The sequence below is a fragment of the Triplophysa rosa genome, linkage group LG19 (genome assembly GCF_024868665.1).
Source record: "Triplophysa rosa linkage group LG19, Trosa_1v2, whole genome shotgun sequence".
Lineage (NCBI taxonomy): Eukaryota > Metazoa > Chordata > Actinopteri > Cypriniformes > Nemacheilidae > Triplophysa > Triplophysa rosa.
Genome location: NC_079908.1, coordinates 20,109,208 through 20,125,554, shown reverse-complemented (window position 1 = coordinate 20,125,554; position 16,347 = coordinate 20,109,208). Strand labels below are relative to the sequence as shown.

Below are 16,347 nucleotides of genomic sequence, written 5' to 3'. Positions count from 1 at the left end.
ATCATTCAGGTTTTAATGCATATATCATTTTAAATGCTATGTATGAACTGGTTCCTCAACTGTTTAAATGTGAACTTTTGTGTGATGAGTTCTTAAATCTAGATTTGTGATGGGTAATCCGTTTGATTTTTGTACTGGTTTTTCAAAGCAAAACTGAATTGGGTAACCCTGATCCAAATACACCAAATCTGGATTGCTGATACTCTACGGAGGTCCTAAAAGGGCATATGACAAAAAGATATTTCAATGCCTTTTTCACTCAGAAAAGTTTGGTGTTGTGTTCACCAGAGAGACTTTGCGTTCACTAGTAAAGACCTACTTTTGACAGGTTCATCACTGATGATGGTGCCAATGTAGTTTACAAACGGTTAATAAAAACACTTTACATTTAAATTATTTTGTGACGCCAAAAAATATAGGCAAAATAAAAAATTGCCTTTGTGTATACTACATGATACAAATCCCAATCAAAACATAGACTGGCTTTTGTGATCTAATCCAAATTCCCAATCCATTTTTTTAGTCCAATCCGTAAAATGAAATCCAATCAGATTACAACTGAACAACTGGCGCCTGATGACAACGGCAAATTCAGTCCTTGCTTTAATGCGGAGATATTGTACTGAAATTGGACATTGTAAATAGGTCATTTATATGAAATGAAGCTGTGACATGCTATAGTTAAAAATGTATCTAATTCTAGAGAATAATGCATCGTCTATGCACGTGAAATTTGATTAAATGTTGTCATTTAATGTACGAGTGTTTAGATGTGAGGGCATCTCGGTTCCCTTCTTGAATTCTTTAGGTCTATTTAAAAAAAAAAGCCAGTTCAGAGTGAGTGTAAAGATGCTTTAGTCAAAATGTTAATTTCTAAATAAACTATGCTGTCCATGGCTTTACCACCAGGTGGAGACTTCAGCATTCAGACCCAAGCTGGAGATCAAACAGGTCTACACCGCAGGTTCTCAAATTTGCTCCAGATTTGACACTGGACATCATGGACCGGTTTGCGTTATGCCCTCATCATGGAAAAACAATTACACGTGAGGTAAAAGAAAATATGACGCACACTTCTTAAAATAACTGGTTCATTGGCAATGATTAACAGAAAACTGTGTACTGTGCTTTAAAATACAAACCACTGAAACTGAAATTTTCATATTTAAAACAATAAAGCTGGTTTGGTTCACTACCTGATGCGTAATGGAAAATCTGGATCCTTAAGCAAAACCAGTTTAGAACTGATCTGAGAAACAGAAAACAACATACTAACCTAAGGAACATTTTACAAATAATACAGCCAAACACTGCTCTTCAGCATCAATGCACATGTGTGTGTCATCCTCCAGCCATAATGTGCTCCAGAAAACAAACAAACACAAACCCTCAACCACGTGTTGACAAAGTACAGCATATCATTACATACGTTCTGTACCGGCACTACTCTCTCTCTCCTCTATCATCAGAATCAAACAGCTGCGTCCAATTATTCAACATTTAAAAAAAGAACAAATACACACAAAATGTTGCAAAGGCTGGAAAAAACATTCATAGCTTGTTTCTCGTTGGCAACTGTGTGTCTGTGCATGCATCTGTTAATAGAAGTGATACGGTTTGCCTCTCTATTAGCCAGGAGAGGAGAGGTCATATACCAGCGGGATGCAGTACACACGCACATCAATCTTCCAACCATAAAACACTCTCATCTCACTGCTGCAATTTTTACACAAGTGTGTAATGGCTTTGGTATTATTCGGTCCCATGATACACGTTAATATCACAAACACAGTTTTGGCACGAGAATGCAAAAGGTCTGATGTTGGAGTGTGTGTCTATAAACCAGACAGGATGCTGCAGGCCTGCTGTACAAGTCTGCGTCATTTGAAACTGTGAGTTCTTGTCTGAGAATCTAGACCTCACTAAACCCAAGATTAATGCGCAGGGATGACAGTGGTTCAAGGTTAAAAAATAGGAGCAAAGTGCCACAGACCCTGGTCACCCTTAAATTCAAAACAAAACAGACTATTTACTCTCTTAATACACATTCCTGGTTTTATTTTACACGATGAATCAGATTGTGTGGACAAGAATATTCTTTTTAATAAACATCTTTTTTTTGTGTTCCATAGAAGACAGACAGGTTTGGAGTAAACATGAGGGTAAGAAAAAAATATTTTCATTTTTGAATATAATTCAGAAACAAGTTAAGCTGTTTATAATGTGCTCTACAAAACAAAACAAAAGAGAAAGAAAACATGAGAACATCACAGATGTTTTTAAACAGCATTTTTTTATTCTGTTGCTGTTTATTTGAGAGATGAAAGCTATGAATACTGGAAGCGAATCAGAAGCGAGAGACCGTCTCTAAAACTGATCCAATTCCTGTGTTTTTGCTTCACTTTCTGTAAAAGCCATTAACTATGTGTCACTATACAGTACAAAAAACACACTGCTCCTTCCCAATGTAAAGATAGTAAAGAAAGAACATTTCTTCATCAACATATTTTTTATTTAAAGTCCCAGTGAAACGCCTTGGAACGCACGGCTTTATTTAATGTGTGGACGTAATCTCAACTGAAAAATGCAGAGAGCACGAGACATATCGAGTGGCCCCACCCCACTTTTAAAATGATGAAGGGGGCGGGACTCTTCTCATTCTAAAGCGGATTTGATTGGACGAGCACTTTGACAAGAGGCTGAAGTGCAGCGTGATGTCATGGAATTTCTAGATTTTTTTCAGCGCACGTGCCAGACTCTCAGTTTAGAACGCTGATATTCTTCTAAATGGGAATTTTGTAGGAGCATATCAGTTTATTGACATCCTTAAGGCTAACTTATTTTTTATAAAAGGAAAAAAACTTTCATATTGAATTTACTGGGGCTTTAAAACTAATGATAATCACTGCACTCAACAATATCATTATATATTCAAACGTATATGACTTTCTTTCTGTAGAACACAAGAAGATATTTTGAAGAACGTTTATAACCAAACAATACTGACCCCCATTGACTTCCATCATATGGACACAAAACTACGGAGACGTTTCTCAAAATATCTTCTTTTGTGTTCCACACAACAAACAGTCATATACAGGTCTTGAATAACAAGAGGCTGAATAAACGATGACAGAATTTTTATTTTTGAGGAAACTATCTCTAAACTAAACCCCCACATGCATTTAATTGTGTTTCTGTAACCCAGTTCACAGCGAGAGGCTGTTATTCTTTTTTTGAAGAATGAGGAACATTAGTTAGCTCATTCAAGTGAACGATGTCAGTTTTTGGAACTGTTTCCGATTAGCTGAGCGTCGACCGATAGTGATTTACCTGCTGCGTGACCTATTCAGCCTCTGTAGACTAAAGCTCTCTAAATCATTAGCTTCACCAGTGGAAACACTCCGCCTGGATCCCAGACACCATCTGACAAAATATCACGCTTGTAGAGTTATAAGACCGGACCCTTGTACTTGTCCAGAATATTCTCCCCCGTGTTCATTCCAGGTAAACATTCCAGTTTGATTTTTCTTTGTGTGTTTGGCCATTTGATTCCTTTTATAACATTCCGGGAAAATATTGAGAAGTAGCACGTCTTCCCCCCCATGCCAGCGTTACAAACAGTGGGATCCAGACATCTGTGCGACTAACTTTAAGTTGGAACTAATAGTGTTTGGGTGAAGCGATGTGAGCCTGTTTCAGGGTTCTTGCGTTTTAACGTTAAAATCTGTTGATGGAGTGCTTGAAGAACAGGGCAGTTTACATAACGTTACAAAACCAGATTCCCAAAGTTCACACATGTGCATCTGTTTACATCTCTCATCATTTACCCCACGTTGTTCCAAACCGGTTTGACATTTTTCTTTCTGTTAAACAGAAGAAAAATGTTCCGTGTTTTTTTTCGTCCACACAATGAATGGGCACCAGGGGCTGTCAAGGTTAAAAAAGCACCATAAAAACATCATCACAGGAGTCCATGTGAGGCAATGTATGAGAAGCTTCCCCATTCACTTTCATTGTGTGGAAAAGAGCAGATGAGATGTTTTGTTATGAAGAGAATTTGTGTTCACCGTGAAAAGGAACTAGAAGTTTAAGGCACATCTTTAATTTTCCTTAACACTTACTTTAAACGTCATCTGTTTTTGTACAGTTTTCACAATCACATGTAGATACTGTGTGTGTGTGTGTGTGTGTGTGTGTGGAAGGCTAAGTACCTGAGTAATAGCTTCCATGTGCCGCCAAGCTCCTCACACACACATTATACTGTGACAAACACACATTATCCATCACACACTCTCATCCATCTCTGCTGATGTGCCTTTGAGGTTTTTAGCGTGTGACCGCAGATTCGAGCTCCTAGACTGTTAAAGTCTCGCTGATCAGAAGACAAATCCATTCGGAGTCCGGCGTGGCACGCAACAGGAGCTGATAATGAAAGCCTGTTGGTGTACTTTCACAACTGCCTTTTTTCAGCTACTTGTAGAATAACATTGCTGAGCTTTCTGAGGTTAGACTTTAATGAAATTTAGCTGCTTGTTTGGTTCTTATCTGCTCAAATCTTTAAAGGAATGTGCCAGGTTTAATTCAAATCAAACTCAGGCCTAAATGCCACTGCGATTCCCCCATTGCTTGTTTTTGCAAATTGACGGATGAGCCAAAATTGTTTATTACGCTAATCGAAAGCATGGTGCTCGAATTGTATTAAACCTGAAGCATTCCCAGAAAGTAAGGGTTCACCTAAAAATGAAAATTCTTTCCTTAATTACTCATCCTCGGGTCTTTCCGAACCTGTATGACTTTATCTCTTCTGCGGAACACAAAAGAAGATATTTTGAAGAATGTTGGCAACATTCCATTGACTTAAGCACAAAAGCACTGAGACATTTCTCAAAGTATCTTCTTTTGTGTTCCACAGAGGAGACGTTTAGAAGTTTTGAGACATGAGGATGAATAAACAATGACATCATTTTTATTTTTGGGTAATGTCTCATTCTTGACGGAACTATGAAACCCGTCTGAATCCAGACAAACAGATCTTTTATTGCGTAAAAAGTATCGAAAGTTCTGTGGGACGTGGAGATGATATTCCACCGTCCCACATGAGGTCAAGACAATACTCAGCCGTCCCAAGAGGGGTCGGAAAAAAATTATACTTCCCCGGAGGAGTTTAAGAGAACATTCTAGTGCCCCACTTTAACCCGTCTGGACAATTACATGCCCCTAAAGTCCATGTAACATGGCCAGTTACACAGGCTGTTAAAAGCACCAGCGTAACCTACTCCAATAAACGCACCGAACAGGGTCTGTGTGTGTGAAAGGGACACTCAGGTATGTCGGTAGCCATGTCTGTTAAAAGACTCGCACAGAATCTCATTTCCAACTCACATTATTGTGGGTGTTCTTGCACAAACACAGACGTGGATGTGTCGTTGTGCAGTCGAACCTTTAGGCTCACACACATGGTAAGATCATTAGCAAGGTCGTCTTACGGCAAATGAACAGCTTTCGTCGGGCCATCTCAACCTATGATAGGAACAAAAGGACACCGTGTGTGTGTGTGTGTGTGTGTGTGTGTGTGTGTGTGTGTTTGCTCCAACAGAACTAGACTTCCAGAGAAAAACTTCAGGCCAGATCCTGTTGTAACACATGCGTGCGCCAATGTGAAGAACATTCCAGAACTTCGACCACCTGGGTCTTAACATACCCATAATGCCTCGGAAAGGTTTAATGACAGAGCAGGTTCAGCTAAAGACTGTAATTTGGTCTCTTGAGACACACACAGAGCAGCGTTTGACGCTCTGATTAGGATGTGGGATTATGTCACTCACCGCATCATGGCGTGGTTGCTCGATGGTCAGTTTGATGGACCGGCCGGCGGTGTGAATATCAGTCTGGTGTATTAGAATGGGTCTGTTATTATTGATGGTGACCGCTCGCCGTGAGTCATTTACTGGATGCTTGCCACATGAGCAGCGATTGTAGACGATTTCTTTTTTTCCGTCTCTAAAAAACAAATACATAGGATAAAATAATTGACTGTTTGTTTAGCTTTTAACACATTTTAACTGTGAAAAAAGAAAAAGTGTAGAAACTGCATTGTTAGTTTAGTGGTGCTTTTGTATACTGTAGCTCAGGAGATTTGATGGAGTTTTCAGTTGTGTTTGATTTAAGTATTTACTTAGTCTCAGATGTTTCTCTTAAGATTGCTTATGAGAAATCAAAACATAAACAAGTGAGACGAGTGTTAAGATGCACGAAGAGCATATAGGTGTAAAATGAATGTAGATTGTTGAGGTAAAATAATCTGGATTTGAGAATTTGATGAGAGTTCATATTGAGATCTTCAATAATATTGATTTTTGATTGTATACTTCACAAACATTTGTGAGTTTTCTGGCTCTTTTCCTCAGGAGAAATATCTGAGATGAAGATGAGACTCCATTTCCATTTATTCTCATTGATGAAATTATTGAAATATTAAAGAGATCTCATCTCCGAAGAGAGGACCGAACCACAAGCTTGGCAATTGTAGGTGGTTGCCAGGACGTTGCTATGATGTCATGAGTGTTTTCATATGTTGCTGAGTGTTTTTTGATTGCCAGAGCATTGCTATGAGGTTGCCATGTGTTCTGGGATGTTGCCAGCAGGCCAGTCTCGAGTCTCTAATCTTCTGGTTTTTAGATATGTTTATTGGATTTTTTAAAGTGTTATTGTGTTGAAAAATGTGATAATTGGTTGGAATTGCTCTTGTATCATTAAGACACCGCTAACCACATGTCTGCCCCGTTCACGTGGATCTGTTTTCATGTTTTTTATTAGGCAATCCTCTGTGCGAGAATCAGACATTCATGGAACATTAGCATCACACCGTCCAGTTATCTTTAAACAATTCCCCACGGATCCACCTCAGCAGGCGTTTTAATGGCGCCTGTACGTTAAAATGACGGGAAAGTATGTGACGATACGAGAAAGGAAGGACGGATGGATGGAAAAGGAGGACGAAGGATGTGGAACAAATGGAAGCTCATAAAAGGTACCAATAAGAGTTGAGACGTGAGCCTGGCCCCACCATTTATACGGCCCCGCCCACACAGCATGGGGGCGTCTGTTAGACGCATAACTCCGCCCACCACAGCTGCTGTGAGTTGATAGACAGCCTGTTACCTCACCCCAACACACACACACATCATTAAAACCCAAATGTACACAGAAGTCGTTCTTTTCTCCTGTCCCTCAAACAAACACACAGAGCTCTTGAAGGTTCAGTCGCTCAAAGGCTTTCTCTGCTGATACAGCAACATACAGATCAATTCACGTTCATACTCTCAAAAAGCAGACGTTGAAGACCGTCTCAAGGACCAAAGATCAGCTCACACACTCCTTCTGTTAGTAGGCAGAAGGTTGTGGGTAAAGATGCCATGCATAATGCATCTCCTCGCGGCCGTTTCTCTGATTTTGAGTTTAAGTTCGGCAAACGCAGAATCAACCGGTAAGTACTATTGTATTATTTCATTTTTAAAGAAATAAGTGTTTTTTTCATTCAAGAACTGCCTACGTTACCTGAATACACTTTTTGAGTATTTGAGTTCATTCTTAATAGCATTTCATTGAGGTTTTATTCACTCGCTTTCCTCATTTATCCGTTAGTCTCGTAAAATCTCTGTACAAGCTGTACATGTCAATTTGACTCTAAGAGGGTCTGATTTCCTTATTTTTTCCTTCAGTGTCTTTCTTGCTCTTTCTCTGTATCCCCATGCCATTTGTTTCTTTTAATTTGTCTATCTTTGCATTCCGCAATGTTGATGTGTTTATCACAACACATCGGGCTCCAATTTTGCTGTTTGTGTGTGTTAATGGTAGTTAATTCGGGGCTTTCGTCTGAAATCAAAACATATGAACGCATAATACTTGTCTGAGCAACGTTAACTTGAAGCCGTGTGTCAGCGCATGTTTGAACATTTGAGTGACCAATAACAAATAAACCCCAAACACATATGTTGGCAATCACGTTCTGCATCTAAACTTTTTAGCACATCGTCTGTAAACAAAACGATGCATTCGAGCAACAAAAGAAATGGACAAATTCAACTTCTTTTCTAAAAAAAAGTGAAGCCAAAGAAGTGCACGTGACGTTAAACAAAGAAAGATGGTGGTTTAGTGGTTGCTACTGTTCCCAAAATTTTTCCAACCAGAGGCTTGGATTTGGCGAGAATTTTGTTTAGTTTTACTTTTCGATTCTCTTACTGATTGCTCAGTCATGAAAATAAGTCTGGTCATCTCTCGCTGTTACACTATAGGAAAAATGTCATTTTAGTATCATTTAAGTAATTGCGTTTTACACCATATTTGCCTGTTCAGCCTATGGCAGACTGCCATCGCCATAACAACCGACATCTGTGTTTGACATCCGATAGCAACACCACAACGGCTGAAGCTTTCATGAAGTTTTCCGTTAAAAATCTTTAATGAAGATCCAATTCAATCCCAGTTTATGTCAATCTCAATTACACCATCGGTATCAGCAGACATTAATCTGAAATTCAAGAAATTTTATTTTATTCTGGAACCCAGCAGAATACACATTAAACTAAGAACTTGAAATTAAGGAACATTTTGTCTTCGATCCTTCAAAACCCACCGAACTCCAAAACATTTAAAATCAATCTATAGACAGTCTTGCCATTTAGTCTTTTGAAACTCCACAAAAATAGATAAATTCATGATTCAACTCGCTACATGAACAGCGACAGCATTTACTGTCTAACAGAATGACATCAACCTAAAAAGACTCGGGCATCATTCCCAGCATGCATTAGCATGAGGAACAACTTTATGTTTGTGAGCGGGATGCTTTGTGTTTGAATAACTCTTTGTATAACACTTATGTAACCTTTTATTAATGTTTCCTCTTGCAGTGTATAACCTGCTAACTTAGCCGGACTGTCTGCCAGATCTACTGCATGGAGGTTTGGCAGAGCAGGGAGTAACAGAGCTCTTTATTCTCACAACGTTCCGTCTCCAGCCTCGAACCGGAACCACCGTATTTACTCTGTATAACCCGCAAGACAACAGCAAGTACTTTGAGTTTACAGTAATGGGAAAACTCAATAAAGGTATGAAGATGACTTTTAGATATGGGCTTAAAGAAGAGTTGTTTCACAAGCAAATGTTATGAACATTTTCCGTTGGCAAAACTGCTTGGATAATTTGATTATAATAAAGCCGAGTGCAAGTTTTGCAAAGCAAGTAAATATGGTTCTTTTTAATTTCATGTTTACCAAACAATTTAAGTCAAATAAATGTGGTGCAAATTACAAATCTGAGTAAATTAAGTTAAATTACCTATCCATTTATTATCGTGTGCTAATTAATGTTCTCTAAATGCATACAAATAAGATTGAAAACATTTTAGTTTTAAAGGTAGGCTACTACATTATGGTTTCTTTCTCTCTCTGTAGCTAGCTTACGATACCTCCGCCGAGATGGCAGGATGGGTACCGTCACCTTTAACAATCTCAAACTGGCCGACGGGGAAAAGCATCGCTTGCTTTTCCATCTGAAGGGACTGGAAGTAGGCGGTCCGAAGGCGTTTCCGCAGGGCCAGGGGGTGATACCTGTGCCCGGTGTGGAGCTACACGTAGACTGCAGGCTGGTGGAGACCCTGAGAGATTTACCCGCTGTGTTCAACGGTCTAAACAGTCACCAGGGAGTTGAACTCAAAACGATGCAGGGGAAAGCGCAAGTATATGACACGTTTAGTTACATGCACGCGGACTGTGTTTTTCACGTGCTGGTATGAACGGCCTCTGTGGCTTGTGTTCTGATGGGCAGGAGGAGTTGGAGGAGCTCAAACTGGCATTCGGTGATACGATGGAAAATGTTGCATCACTTCAGGACTGCCACACTCATCAGAGTGACTCCGTACAGACTTTAGGTAACGATAAAGTCAAAAGTGTTCAATGCGGAATGCAGAATCGATTCAGAGAAATGGTGAATAAACGGAGTTTCTTTTCTGTTTATTAGGGCTAAACACTAAACAGCTCACTACTCAGATGCTGGAGCTGACGAAGGTCATTAATGAGCTAAAAGATGTTCTCATTCAGCAGGTAAAATTTGTATATTCTTAAAGGTCCAGTGTGTAGTTTTTTGGAGGATCTATTGACAGAAATGCAATATAATATGTATAACTATGTCTTCGGAGGTGTATAAAGACCTTACGTAATGAAACGTTTTATTACCTTAGAATGAGCTATTTCTATCTACAAACACCACGGCTCCCTTGCATGGAATTCGCAATGTTGTTTCTACAGTAGCCCTAAACGGACAAACTGCTCTACAGTGGGCGTTTCATAAGTGCGTTATCTCCTTCGGCAAAGAAGCGAAAACGTGACGACATCTTAGTTCAGTGTTAGCCACCGTAGTGCTTCGAAAGGGAGGGGTGGACTGAGTCATTGGTTGCAATTCACAACCTCACCGCTAGATGCCACTAAATTGTATTAATTAATTTAATCATATTAATTATGAATCATATTAATTAATTGAATATTCTTATTTTCCATTGCTTTTTTACCGCTCTAATATGTGTGCGTTAATGCATTTACAGGTAAAGGAAACATCTTTCCTCAGAAACACCATCTCTGAGTGCCAGGCCTGTGGTAAGACACCACACGAGCCAAAGCATCAAACAACACTTGCGCGAATGAGATTTTAACATGACCGCAAATATGCCACTGAACACCTGCCAAAAATGTACTCTAAAGCTTAACCATGACGTACCGTTATTTCCGACCGCATGCAACACATAATTTGTTACATTTCTAGGACTGGGCGGATCGGAGGTGGTAAAGCCAAAGTGTACTCCTGGAGTGTGTTTCCGTGTCGATATGTGCATAGAAACAGAGGATGGGCTGGAGTGTGGACCGTGCCCTGATGGATACACAGGGGATGGATACAGCTGTGATGATGTTGATGAGGTATAGTATCTACTATCATGAGGAATCCTTGATATTTCCTCGAGATAAAAAACATGTTCCTTCACAGAACACAAACCTTTCTCCCTAGTCCAATTGATCTTTTTTTAAAGACAAAAAAATGATCTTTAGAATTGTTGCTACTGAAGGATGGGGCAGTCCATCTGATCAAATGGGGGGAATAAAAGATATGGTTCTCTCTGAATTAACATCTGAATGAATGAATGGCATTGGCATGCGTGTGTCTATAAATTGCAGTGCCAGTTTAACCCGTGTTTCCCGGGCGTGAGGTGTGTAAACATGGCTCCAGGGTTCCGCTGTGAAGCCTGCCCACTTGGATTCACTGGCAAACCGGTGGAGGGTGTGGGCGTGGCCTTCGCACAAACGCACAAGCAGGTATGTCATCCCCAACACATTGAAATCAAAAGACTGAAACGTGATGCGACGGTGACATCTCAAAAATCACACTGCACGGGTTAGACGTAGTAACATAAACTAGTGCATAAAGTTCAAGCAACTTCAGCTTTGACCCTGTTTGTCGCGGATCTTTTGATGAGCGACTAATGATTACTGAACAACTGGCATTCATATCGGTTCCCAGCATAATCCTAACATTAAATAGAAATATTACATCCATAAGTCAAATCACTTATTAAATATGATCAAAGCAGCACGTGTTAAGAGCAGCGTTGAAGCCTTAGCTACAATAGAGCGCATGTAGCTTCATATCTCTCATTCCTGTTTTTTGTTGTTGTTGTAGGTGTGTGATGATATCGACGAGTGTAAAGGTCCAGATAATGGAGGCTGCACTGCCGATTCCATCTGTGTGAACTCTGTGGTGAGAACTGACATCAACACGATTCCGTGATCTTAAATGTTGATTAAAAAGCAGATTTAATCAATTACATGTCTGTTCTCTTGACTGCAGGGATCATATCAATGTGGCAGATGTAAGACCGGTTTCACAGGTGACCAGATCCGAGGTTGTAAGCCAGAGAAAAGCTGTGGAAACCGGCTGCACAACCCCTGCGACCCCAACGCTAAGTGCACAGAGGAGAGAGACGGGACCATCACTTGTCAGGTACATAGTCGCACATAGATTGCTGAACAAGGACCAAATGTATTGTGCTTTGTGGTAAACGTTACATTTGTGTGCTTTAGTGTGGCATTGGGTGGGCTGGAAATGGTTTTCTCTGCGGAAAAGACACAGACATCGATGGCTACCCGGACGAGAAGCTTCGCTGCAGAGACCCCACTTGCAGAAAGGTAACTATGGCAACAATGCAGTCGGTATTGACTTGCTCTGGAGATATAATTTGTCTGTCTCAAGAACAGCTGAATCATATTGTTTTTCTTACAACCAGGATAACTGTGTCACCGTTCCAAACTCGGGACAAGAGGACGCAGACAGCGATGGGAAAGGTGACGCATGTGACCCAGATGCAGATGGCGATGGAATTCTCAACGAGCAGGTAAACACAAATGGGATCATTAGTTGCATAGCTTTTATGTGTTTTTTAACTCGGAATATTGTGCTTATTCCTTTCCGATGTTTCCTTTTGTCTTTCTATCATTGATGAAGAAATAATCAGACCCCAGAGTCAAAGATAAAAAATAAAGAAATTACTATGTTTTGGTGTGCATGTTTACGAATTTTAGGACAACTGCTGGTTGACGCCGAATATAGACCAGCTGAACAGTGATAAAGACAGTCACGGCGACGCATGCGACAACTGTGTCCGAGTGGATAACCCAGATCAGAGAGACACAGATTCAGATGGCCTCGGAGACGCATGTGACAATGACATGGATGGAGACGGTAAGAGATCACGTACACAATAACAAAAGATTTGTCCGTGTTTTGTCTTTCTGCTGCCGAGTCACCCCATATTTATTGTAAGGGATAAGAAACGTTCTGGATAACTGCCAGCGGGTGAAAAATCGTGATCAGCTGGATCGTGATGGGGATGGGGTGGGAGATGCGTGTGACAGCTGTCCTGATATCCCAAATCCAAACCAGGTATTTCTAGGCAACACGCAATCAAATATACAAAAGATTCATATTTTTCTGAAATAATAATCCTGATAAGATAAAGAATATTCATATTTGCATTCAATCTTCTCCCTAGTCTGATATTGACAATGATCTCGTTGGAGACTCCTGTGACACAAATCAAGACAGGTAAGACGAGCGACTTTTTTTGTTGCTTCTTTACACCAAGCAAAGTGCAGTAAGACTAGGTTTATCTGTTTTTTTACATTAAGACTAATGATCTATAAACGTTCTGAGATATTCACAACTTTTTTGATATAACATTTTGCTTCCTCAAGTGATGGTGATGGTCATCAAGACAGCAAGGACAACTGCCCACTGGTAATAAACAGCTCCCAGTTAGACACAGATAAAGACGGACTGGGAGATGAGTGTGATGACGATGATGATAATGACGGTATTCCCGACACAATTCCTCCCGGACCTGATAACTGTCGGCTGGTGCCCAATTCTGACCAGATAGATGACAACAGTGAGTACTTACCATAAAGGCCTTTCTTAAGCTTTGGTTTCAAACCAATTCCAGTATGCCATACATGCACCATGAACTGTGGTACATTAATAGCAATATTTACCGAAAAAAAGAATCTACTCAACTTCATGTGACCATACTGTTACTTGGTGATTAACAAAAAAGTTTGGTAACACTTTAGTATAAGGACCAATTCTCACTATTAACTAGTTGCTTATTAGCATGCCTATTATTAGCATATTGGCTGTTTATAAACACTTATTCTACATGACCATATTCTACATCCCTAATCCTAACCAATACCTAAACCTAACAACTACCTTACTAACTATTAATAAGCAACAAATTAAGAGTTAACTAAGCAAAGGTCGTAATTAATAAACCGAGAACTGGACCTTACAATAAAGTGTGACCAAACGTTTTTGTTCTTCTCTTCACTATCCAGGTGATGGGGTGGGTGACATATGCGAATCAGACTTCGACCAGGACAAAGTGATTGACAGGATTGATAACTGCCCGGAAAACGCAGAGATCACCCTGACAGACTTCAGAGCCTATCAGACCGTCGTACTGGACCCAGAAGGTGATGCTCAGATTGACCCCAACTGGGTGGTTCTGAATCAGGTAACAGATCAGTAGCAGACGTACAAAGAAAATTCTGATTGTGATGTACGAGTCTGACAAACTCTTGTCTTGCTGTAAAGGGAATGGAGATTGTCCAGACCATGAACAGTGACCCAGGCCTCGCTGTCGGTGGGTGGTTTATTTTTTTATTGTATTATGATCTATTGTACGAATTCCAACATTTTGAGTCATCATACCCCTCTCCGATGACACCAGGCTACACTGCGTTCAGCGGCGTTGACTTCGAGGGTACGTTCCACGTGAATACAGTGACTGATGACGACTACGCCGGCTTTATCTTCGGATACCAGGATTCCTCTAGTTTTTATGTCGTGATGTGGAAACAAACTGAGCAGACGTATTGGCAGGCCACGCCCTTCAGAGCCGTGGCCGAACCTGGCATTCAGCTAAAGGTCGGCTGAATTTTGAGATTGTGAATGTAAATGTTGTGTCTTGCATGAAACCAACAGAGCTCTCGCTGTCTTTATCTCGCAGGCAGTGAAATCTAAATCTGGACCAGGTGAGCATTTGAGAAACTCTCTTTGGCACACCGGTGACACTAATGATCAGGTGCGTCTGCTGTGGAAGGATCCACGGAATGTCGGCTGGAAAGATAAAGTGTCATACCGCTGGTATCTGCAGCACCGCCCACAGGTCGGATACATCAGGTGAGCAAACTAAACACGTGATTCTAACTTAAGATCAAGCAAAAGTTTGAGACCTGCTCAATGGACCTAGGAGGTGATAGTCAGAGACTCCAAATGGGCGGTTTTAAACAAGGAGACATATCAGTCACGCGATTCACATGAAAAAGAAACAGGTCACAACTCGAAATGATTCAGTAATGGACTTTTATGTGTTTAGGGTGCGATTCTATGAGGGCTCTGACCTGGTGGCAGACTCTGGGGTGACAATTGATACCACAATGAGAGGTGGAAGACTGGGTGTCTTCTGCTTCTCTCAGGAAAACATCATCTGGTCCAACCTGAAGTACCGCTGCAATGGTGAGAACGCACACGAATGTTTCACAGGAACACCACTGCAACATTCATAACAGATAGATGGTTATATTCATCCATCATATCATGTTAATAGACCTGTTGAAAATGATATCAATATTTATATAAATTTATATACGTATAACTTCATGACGAGTGATATTGATAAATGATGGTATCGGCGCAGCTGTACACATACAACAATGAATACATAAACTTACCCCATGTAGCTAAAATGTACAAAAGCCACACTTACCATTTTTGTATTGTATCTCTTTATAGACACCATCCCAGAGGATTTCCAGGAGTTCAGCACACAACACGGCGTGGACCCGCTGTAAATAACTCCAATATCGGTATACACACTTGAGTGTGTGTGAGTGTATATACTCGCACCATTACGCACATTCATGTGTGCTTCTGAAAACACAGCTTTGCACAATGTGTGTGTAAAATTGGGATATGTGTATACACAATGTGTATGCCTTTTTTATCCACTCATTTTTTTTACTCTAGCGTTTAAAAATCCTCATGCAAATAAACTAGTTCATATAACATTTAGATAAAAGATGGATAGTATCTTCTGTTTTCCAATACAATTGCCTAGAATGAAAATCATCAAATCCATTGTTAAGACAATATTTACAGAAAGGTTCAAACATGTAAAAAGGAAAAATGTACACCTGATGTCTCACATTCTGTTTGACAATAAAAAATAAGATTGTGATTATTTTGACAAGATTCTGCTCTGTGGCCCTGAGACAATACATCTGTTCCAAACCTCAAGTAAGACCGCAACGCCCGGTTTCACAGACAAGGCTTAAAGGAGCAGTTCACCTTCTAAATGAAAATTCTCTCATCATTTACACGCCCTCTTGTCATTTCAAACCTGTATGACTTTCCCACTTCTGCAGAACACAAAAGAAGATCTTTAGAAAAATGTTGTTAACAGAACAGCACAGCCCCCCATTTACTTCTATCGTAACTAATGCAAGCGAATGGGGGGGGCTGTTAACAACATTTTTCAAAATATCTTCTTTTGTGTTGAGTCATACAGGTTTGAAATGACAAGAGGGCGTGTAAATGATGACAGAATTTTCATTTTGAAGGTTTCTTCTGTAACATTTTTGCCTGGGTGAGGTAACACTGAGAGTTCCTGCTGTTTTCGCTCTTAGCTCATGCTAACCTCAGCAAGCCCCTGTTCACATTCCTGCTGTATGTGGAAGCGGT

At 40.3% G+C, this 16,347-nt stretch overlaps 1 protein-coding gene across 1 annotated transcript; it reads left to right on the top strand.

Moving 5' to 3' along the window:
* Positions 1–6,900: 6,900 nt before the first annotated feature.
* On the top strand, positions 6,901–15,859 carry thbs4b (thrombospondin 4b). The gene is made up of 22 exons (XM_057360966.1): positions 6,901–7,489; positions 8,916–9,113; positions 9,459–9,742; positions 9,832–9,934; positions 10,024–10,106; positions 10,604–10,655; positions 10,822–10,973; positions 11,229–11,366; positions 11,731–11,808; positions 11,899–12,051; positions 12,132–12,236; positions 12,335–12,442; positions 12,630–12,789; positions 12,872–12,990; positions 13,100–13,152; positions 13,302–13,495; positions 13,941–14,119; positions 14,200–14,248; positions 14,336–14,532; positions 14,615–14,787; positions 14,984–15,123; positions 15,400–15,859. Exons 2-22 carry the CDS (start codon positions 9,095–9,097, stop codon positions 15,456–15,458), a joined length of 2,598 nt encoding a protein of 865 aa, XP_057216949.1. The 5' UTR covers positions 6,901–7,489; positions 8,916–9,094; the 3' UTR covers positions 15,459–15,859.
* The last annotated feature ends 488 nt before the right edge of the window (positions 15,860–16,347 follow it).

Excerpts from the sequence above, each read along its gene's own strand:
- thbs4b (XM_057360966.1), top strand. Across the intron at positions 11,367-11,730 it reads TCGCACAAACGCACAAGCAG|GTGTGTGATGATATCGACGA; the intron begins GTATGTCATCCC and ends TTGTTGTTGTAG. Across the intron at positions 12,443-12,629 it reads ATGGAATTCTCAACGAGCAG|GACAACTGCTGGTTGACGCC; the intron begins GTAAACACAAAT and ends TACGAATTTTAG.